The sequence below is a fragment of the Gymnoscopelus microlampas genome (genome assembly GCF_963454915.1).
Source record: "Gymnoscopelus microlampas genome assembly, chromosome: 4".
Taxonomy (NCBI): domain Eukaryota; kingdom Metazoa; phylum Chordata; class Actinopteri; order Myctophiformes; family Myctophidae; genus Gymnoscopelus; species Gymnoscopelus microlampas.
Genome location: NC_139941.1, coordinates 33929367 through 33938729, shown reverse-complemented (window position 1 = coordinate 33938729; position 9363 = coordinate 33929367). Strand labels below are relative to the sequence as shown.

At 40.6% G+C, this 9363-nt stretch overlaps 1 protein-coding gene across 2 annotated transcripts in view; it reads right to left on the bottom strand.

The window, feature by feature from the left end:
• Positions 1 to 8904, bottom strand: part of unc5db (unc-5 netrin receptor Db) — a 317860-nt gene extending 308956 nt beyond the window's left edge. For both annotated transcript variants that reach the window (XM_084055775.1, XM_084055776.1), the window contains exon 1: positions 8683 to 8904. In XM_084055775.1, the coding sequence (XP_083911901.1) occupies positions 8683 to 8764 (82 nt within the window). In that variant the 5' untranslated portion in view covers positions 8765 to 8904. The remainder of the gene's footprint in view (positions 1 to 8682) is intronic.
• Positions 8905 to 9363: the final 459 nt, after the last annotated feature.

Below are 9363 nucleotides of genomic sequence, written 5' to 3'. Positions count from 1 at the left end.
TATGTATCTGCCTGCTTGACCTGTGGATGGCAACCACAGAGGAGTATCTACTTCAGTCCACAGGTTCTCTATGATCTCAGCGTTACTTTTAATCTACTGAACTACTGAGCAGTTATCAACAAAGTATCAACCTTTAACCCATTAAATCTGGTGATTTTTTTGCTATAACCATTATTTTATACTTTGGGCTATTCAAAAATAGCAGATCTACAAGCTCGTAGATTGTAGATCTGCTATTTTTTGGGAGAAAATCATGATTTTTCAAATCTTTGAATATATATATATTTTTAAAGCAAAATGTCTTTACTCAAATCTTTGCTTCTGAGGATTCTACAAATGTCTTCTAAATTCTAACAGTTAAAAAAAACGTATGTTGCTATAATATCAGCGGTTCTCAAACTTTTTTCATGTCAAGGACCCCCAAAATGATATGTATTTGTCTGCGGACCCCCATCTCAAAATATTTTGTTCCAGGGACCCCCAGAAGCAAATATTTTAGTTAAAAATGATTTGAAAGATTTGCACACATTTTCAAGGTTTTTAAACTTGTAGATCTTGTAGATCTGCACTTTTTGAAAAGCCAAAGAAATAAAAAACGTCACAAATGCGTTCCCGGATTGAATCGTTTAATACTGTAAATCATATTACTGTATCTACAGTAAGCTGCATCAGGCAATATAGTATTTTGTCACTTGCACATACAAAACAGAATATCAGTGTTATGCGCCGTTCACTCAGTTCCCGGTGGTGTTGTTGTCGCTGTTGTTCTTTCTGCTTTAAAAGGAGCCTTACGCCATATTCAAATGTATTCATATAATACATAGTGAACTATGAGAATAATGTTTCTGACTGAATATTTATTTGTACATAAAATGCAACTCAAAGTACTAGGACACATTATATGCATAAGGAAGGACGACATGAGAAAGTTAACACAGCAGAAAGGCATTACACCATTATATAAAGATAACTGTATGTTTCTATATCAGTGGTTCTCAAACTTTTTCATGTCAAGGACCCCCAAAATGAAATGTATTTGGCCGCCGACCCCCATCTCAAAATATTTTGTTCCAGGGACCCCCAGAAGCAAAGAATAGAGTTAAAAAAGTTCGCTTTAAACAATATATATTCAAAGATTTGCACACATTTTCTCGATTTTTCAAAAATAGCAGATCTACAAGCTCGTAGCGCGGCACTCAGTGCCGCGCTACGAGCTTGTAGATCTGCTATTTTTGAATAGCCAAAGTGTAAAATAACGCTTATTTAGCTCAAATCAAAAAGTGATCTTCATGGGTTAATCGGTTAATATCTCAAACAAAATTCACAGTATATTTATCTTGTCAGTAGGCCTATTGTGAGTGGCTTTTTTCTATCTATAGCCTGTACTTTGAACGATGCTGTAGAATAGAGACGTTTGAATCTGAAGACCACCCGATGATTGAACCTATATGGGCCTGGGCTGAGATGGATGAAGGAGATCTGCAGCTTCTTACATGATTTAGCACAGTGACTGAAGGGGAGAGCTTCTCGCCACGTCCTGATTGCTGTCCCTTCAGATTAAGTGGATGAAAAGCTACAGCATCCATTTAAGGATAGATTAGCCCATTGTAAAGCCAGCAGAAGAGGGTGATGGGGAATTCATAACAGACACACACACACACACACACACACACACACACACACACACACACACACACACTCACACACGCGCCCTACTTCGCAGCATTTCCCGCGTCAGTTTTCAGAAACTGACAAAGGTTGGGAGGTTAACCCATTAAGACCGGGAACGCATCCGTGTCACTTTTTGATTTGAGCTAAAAAAAAGAAAAGCATTATTTTACACTTTGGCTATTCAAAAATAGCAGATATACAAGCTCATAGCGCGGCACCGAGTGCCGCGCTATGAGCTTGTAGATCTGCTATTTTTGAAAAATCGTGAAAATGTGTGCAAATCTTTTAATGTATATTGTTTAAAGCGAACATTTTTAACTCAAATCTTTGCTTCTGAGGGTCCCTGGGAAAACATATTTTGAGATGGGGGTCGGCGGCCAAATACATACAATTTTGGGGGTCCTTGACTTGAAAAAGTTTGAGCACCACTGATATAGAAACATACTTTTATGTTTTTTTCAGAATACTGTTGGGATTTAGAGGGCATTTGTAGAATCGGCTTCAGTTCTTAGTGGGTTAACTTGGGAAGGGAAGGGAAATGGAATTCACTAGAATATGGGGGAATAATTCAAAGCGACTTCTCCTTCTGTATATTGTTAATAGTGTTCTTTTGAATCTCACAAGCTGGACAACTGGGATAACGGATAAAGAAAGAATTTCTAAAAAGGAGGTAATGTTAGAAACAGCCCCACTGAGGAGGGAAAAAAAGGAGAAACCAAGGAATTGCAACACCCTGATGACAGACTCCGGTAAGCACCTTATACAGGCACCTTGATGAATCCACTCATTGAAATGTGTAGGTAATAATCTTGACATAGCCAAAGACATAACTCATAAAATATACCTGCAAAGTCCCTAAATGACAGCAATCACACAAGCAGGAAAGCCGGCCCCAATATGAAAGGGGGGGACTTTGCTTTTATTACCATCATCATTACTGTATATCATTTCTGAATGTACAGCCATTTGGTTTCATTTAAATGTAAATCTGGGCACTGAACTCGGCGCGCTGACACCCTCGCCAAGCCCGAGAATGATGATTCATTCTCAGATGGCAGGGGGGGGGTAGGGGGGGGGGGGAGAAAAAAATTAGAGGCCCCCTTACTTTCTCCGAGGGAAAATAACAGATTTGACCTTCGTCTGTTTTCATAAAAGCCCTGTACACAGCAAAATGAAAACCTTGAGTTTTCTTCTTTGTGTGTGTGTGTGTGTGTGTGTGACTATGAAAACAAAAGTGGTCACAGTTTTGTGCACCTTTTGTGCTATGCCGAACGTCCCCCCCACCACCACCACCCACGTACCTTCCCGTTAAAATAAAACATTAGGAACGGTGCAATCAGTAGTGCCAAGCCCAAAGGTGAAGCAATGCCTGGAGACGTTTTGATGAGTCTATTTTGTATAACAAGGTCACGTCGACGACAAAAACAGAGGAACAACCACATAACCCAACCATATGGCTATGGTCGGATGCTTTAACTACAGACTACACAACCGTGTATCTGTGAGGCTACGTGATTGCATTGGCTGTAAATATTTATCAAATGCGCCCACCACCGCCAGCACAATCATTTCATACAAATGTTGCATGGAAAACAAGATGAGCAGGAATGAAAAATACAGGATTTCACTCCCTTAGCGGCTCTCGTCACATGTAACCAATGTTGAGGTCTTCGCCTTTTAGTGCATGCTTGACAAAACAGCCCTAATGCTGATACAAATAGTTTTTGAGGCGATATGTTTCACCCAGAGACAAGTTTTTGCTCTTTTCAGCTCCTTAAATTGAAAACTCAGTAATTAGGTGGTTGAGATTCTATAGTGTTATACGTTTCAAAAATATGCCAATTTGGTTGTTGTAGCAAAAGAACAGTCTGCAATACTACCAGGGCTCCAGAGTGTGACTATATTCAGTTGCATTTTGTGACCATTTCCGTGAAAGTTTGCAACAAAATATGTACTAGTCCCAACTAGTCACACTCATATGACTTACAAACACACGCCCTTTTTAATTATCATCTTATCATGTTAACAACCCATTAAGACCTGGAACGCATCTGTGTCATTTTCTGATTTGAGCTAAAAAGCATTATTTTACACTTTGGCTATTCAAAAATAGCAGATATACAAGCTCATAGCACGGCACCGAGTGCCGCGCTATGAGCTTGTAGATCTGCTATTTTTGAAAAATCGAGAAAATGTGTGCAAATTAATATATTTATATTCTTTGAAAGCGAACATTTTTAACTAAAATCTTTTCGTCTGGGGGGTCCCTGGAACAAAATATTTTGAGATGGGGGTCCGTGGCCAAATACATATCATTTTGGGGGTCCTTGACATGAAAAGGTTTGAGAACCACTGATATAGAAACATAAGTTTTTCAGAAAACTGTTAGGATTTAGAAGACATTAGTAAGAATCGGCCTCAAGTCTTAATGGGTTAATGTCTCAATTGTTGAAGACCGGGAGGGAGGGAATTGGTGCGTGTTTGTGTATGAGATGGAGAGAGTACTCGTCACCATAACAACACCTACAGTATCCCGTCTGGTCACTGCTCTGGCCCTTCCTTGGTCACAGAGGGTCCGGTACAGAAGCATCTGCCTTCACCAGATTGTTCCAAGTAAGAAGATCATGCAAAAGTTATACAACTCACTCGATAGTTGTCAAAAACATCATACTACATTTCTCTCTCTCTCTCTCTCTCTCTCTCTGTCACTCTCACACACACATCGAGATGACAGCTGTTGCCGGTTAGATTTAGAACGATGCACATTTTTGTCACAGACAGTATACTGCTGACACAAAACGGACCCACGACGTCTTCCTCTCTCTCAGACACATACTTAAACATGACCAGCTCTTGTCAGTTGGATTTTTATACATTCAGAACAACAGCCTACATATTTGTTTCACAAAATATCAACACAAAACGGCCCGACGACGTAGCAGTTTACTCTGGATGGTGGTAGTGACAGATAAAAGAAATTGAAAGAAAAATAGAATATTAACCCATTGAGACCTGAAGCCGATTCTACATGTCTCCTAAATCTCAACAGTATTCTGAAAAACGTATGTTTCTGTATCAGTGGTTCTCAATCTTTTTCATGTCAAGGACCCCCAAAATTATATGTATTTGGCCACGGACCCCCATCAAAATATGTTGTTCCAGGGACCCCCAAAAGAAAAGGTTTGAGTTAAAAATGTTTGCTTTAAAATATTTATATATTCAAAGATTTGCACACATTTTCACAAAATTTCAAAAATAGCAGATCTACAAGCTCGTAGCGCGGCACTCGGTGCCGCGCTATGAGCTTGTATATCTGCTATTTTTGAATAGCCCAAAGTGTAAAATAATGCTTTCTTAGCTCAAATCTAAAAATGACACAGTTCCAGGTCTTAAAGGGTTAACAAGCATTTGGAGCACAATATATACTGTGCTTGCAAGTTGAATATAACACATTGGCAGAGAAAATGATACACAAGAGGTTTTGTTTGTATCGTATAGGTGACCTGCTAAACCAGAGGTTCTCAAACTATGGTTCTGGACCCCAAGTGGGGTTGGGGGAAGGTGACGGTGGGGTTGCACATTGACAACTCAAAGAAGTTATATTTTGCCGTCCCATTAAGTCTGATTTATTTGTTTGTGAAAGGCATAGCCAGTGAATGCATTTTATTTGCTGTTGTTTATTCAAGGTTCTGGCAATAGCTGCCATTTAAAAATGTGAACGGGAACACTTTTATGTAGCTTTTAAACTATGTTGACAAGGCACAAAATCAGCAGGAATCACAGCGTTGTAAATGTATTGTCTAATAAATATTCCAATTCAAGGCTATGCAAATGTGTGCTTCATTTTTAAATAAGCTTTATTTCAACTGTGAAATTGCACTATAAATCAAGTGTGGGGTCACCAAATAATTCCCCCCAGAAAATGGGTCCTGGTATAAAAAACAAAGGTTTGAGAACCCTGTGATAAACTAAATTAAATGTAATGTGTAATTGTCCTGTACTGTGTAATCTGGGATGCTGCTGTATTGTCTTGTGCAAATTTCATTGTCTGTTTTTGTATGTTTTCTCATTGTGCCTGGGTGGCATATAAATGCAGAAATACAGTAGCATGCATAGATAAATACTTACATATACATATACATACAGGTGTTTACCACATTTCTCAACTTGTTTATGTTCTTTCTGCTTTGTAACTTGTTATGTTTTGGGGAGCTGTTCAATCTAAAATGTCCATTCAGTTTGTTAAAATGTATGTACATTCTGGAGCTACATGCACTTTATTTATTTATTTTTATATATAATGTTCAATGTTTACACATACAGTAATTTAGAGGAACATGTATATGTACACACACGTATATCCTATACGTGCTCCTGAATTTGTCCCGGTGCTCTTAAAAATGTCAGTAGGTGGGCAGCACCGACATTTGTCACACCATTCCTCCTGTCTCATTCCTCCTCTTAACCAGTTCATAGCCTGCTCTCGCCCTCTCACTAATTAGAGATCAGATCACACAAATTAAATTAATCATCATGCGACAAATCAATCATCATGCCCACATATCGCTATAAATTACCAGGAAACTTGGGGGGTGTGGACAACCTCTCTAACATCACTAATTTACAGGTCTTCTTCATTCCTTGGTAATAAAAAAGACACACAAATGAAGCTACCATATTCGTGAGAGCAAGTTGAAGTTGCCACTGTCTGCCACATGCTGAGCGAATAGCACAAAATAACCTTTTAATGTTTCCCCCTGGCTCTGCTTACTCACAGTCTACGATGTGCAGGAGCAAAACCCTTCAGTTCATGACCCCTCGCGTGATACGCACTCCTAGCAAACAGACCCGCACACATCAACCATTGATCCTTAAAAGCTTGATTCCTGTCGAATGGCAGCGCCATGGGGTCCCACTGCAGCAAGGCTACGGCATGTGTGCACTTAGGTTCATACAGTCAACCTTGCTGGGCAGTGTCCGTGTGACACCTGTCGTTGCATTCACGGTCCTTTGAGAATGATGTGCAACACATAACTGCCAGCGAGGAAAGGTTTTATATATATATATAGTGACAGGGTGCTCTAGTGGTTAGAGTAACTGAAGAGTAACTTAAAAAAATACCACTGTAAGCCACTGTAGATATGAATATATCACAAAATCAATGTGTGGGAAATTATAAAAGTGCTAATAATGTTACATCGGGTTATACTGGTAGAGAATAAAAAACACCACACCTAACCATTAAGAGATTGAGCTTTCCCGTTACTGTGACATATGGCTCTATATGGTCTCACACTGCATAAGTGCTTTGTATTCAAGATGGTCACATAAGCATTATTCAGTTGTTCTACGTGTATATTTTTGCAAGATATTGTTCTCACAAGATTGGAGACATCTCATAATCCAATATAGCTTTGTCTAATTAACTCAAATCATATCAGTTTAACCCCAGAGGATGCACAAGTAAATGACTATAGAAGATGACCAAGTATTGACAAGCACACGGTCAAGAATGACCTGGCAAAATATCCAATTGGTTCACAATTGGTATAAGATGCAATGGAGCAGTGATGATAGAATGACATCCTCTATAAGTTGTGACCTCAATGTATCACAGCATTCACCTTCAACATGTTGGACTTGGACCACAACTCTGGGTTAATGTGGATGCATTTTCAAAATGCACAGTACAGTAATACAGAGTACAGGAATGATTTGAAATACTTAGAAGAAGCAGCGTATAGCCCACTTAAAATAATAGACATATCCTTGATGGGATGATGGTGCGATGGCTCATAGTTTGAGACAAACCTATATACAGAACACAGACTCCTGCTCCCTCCCATATTGTGCGTAATATATGTGGTTAATATCCATTCTACTGACAAAAATATCAATTCAAACAGGTACCAACATGGTTACTGAGACACTGTGAACTCCCATCATCCCTTCCCATAAAGAGCAGTGAATGGGGTAGTGTCTGCTATATTTGAGCTTGTCCCCAGAATGACTGCGCGTGCATGGCCGACGAGAGCCTTAAACGAACAAATGCCCTTTTATTGACACTGTGGCCTCTTTATCTGACTATACGCCGACATTCGAGACGCATGACTGAGGTTGCATTTTAAATGTGGTTAAAGAAATACATTGTAGCAGGCAGCAGCAAACTCCTTGGAAATACGTGTGTCTGTGCTGATAGTGCCTGTTGCACAGCCGTGCCCAATGCAATGACCATATTAAACTAGTGAATGAGACGCCAGGAATGTAATGGGTTTATTCCAAGACTTCAGGGGTGGAATGAAAAGAGAGTGAGGACTGACTGGTGTGTTTGAACTGAGGAAACCAAATGAAGCGTGCTGAGATAGAGATTGTCATCTCGCGGCTTTGCCGTGATTAATGAAATCCGAGAGCATCGCGCGTTTTGAACGGAGAACTCGATTCTGTCCCAAGAAAGGATGGATGGGGGCAATAAATACCAGCAGCTGACTATAACAAATGTTTTCAAACAAAGATTTGCCTCACAAGCTCACATGTGTGTGTCCATAAAGAAACGATGGATAAACGAGGCACACAACTGATGCGTAACACCAAAGCGAGGCGCATCCGAATCGCAGCCTGTTTGACACACTGCCCAAAACGCTCGCCCCAAAACACAGTCGCCCCCGGGGCAAATCCGGTGGTATTCACTTGGTGTTCCTAAACGGAACCTCAATAAACTGTCCGTGCCTAATAAACCTAACCTTATTCCTAAACGTAAACCTCGGTAAAACCGGTGCCAAAACCTAACCTTATTCCTAAACTTTAACCTCAGTCAAACTAAGCCTAACCAAACCTAAACTTATTTCAAACCTTATCCATCCTCAGTCAATCAAATTCAAGATTACAATAACCACTGTTCCGCGAAAGAAATGGGGGCGAGCATGTTTTGGGGCGAGTCTTCCGGTAACAGTTTGGAGCAGACTGAATCAAATAAATAACATTAAAAACAGCAATACGAAGGTTGAATCTTACCTTTCGACACCGTGGATGTCGTGCAGTAAAGAAGGAACACGAAGCCCAGGCGGAGGTAGCGTCCTTTCGCCAGCGCACCCATTCCGAGGCTGCATGCACTTGGCCGCGGATGCGCTAAAAGAAGGGACGGGCGTCCCGCTTTACCGCCGCCGGCTCTGTACTGTGACGAGCCCGCCGTGTGTGTCGGGAGGAGAGGTCCCTATGAGCGGTGGTGGTGAGAACCACCCCGAGCTGCACAACAAGTTCCTCCCTCAGCACACGGACGGTCTGGCGTGCTGCTAGAATTGAACGTCGTGCCGGGCGAAAGAGAAAGAGCATCTTCTCATCACTTTTACGGTGCGTTTATGCCACTGTTGCCAGGTTGTGCGAGAGAAACAAGCAACCCGGGGTCTATGAAAACAAGCCCGAAAGAGACCAGACGATGAGCACTTTAAACCGATATACAAGTGATGCCACGAGTTGTGAGCTTGTAGATCTGCTGTTTTCAAAATAATCTTGAAAAAAAAGTGACACATGTGGAATATTTTAAAAACATTTTAACAACACAAATCGGGTACAGGCGTCTCTGGGCACAACATATTTTCAGATGGGGGGGGGTCTAGTCTACGGTCGAATACATATTAATTTAGGGGTCCTTGACACGAAAATGTTTGAGAACCACTGTTTTAAAACAACATTAGG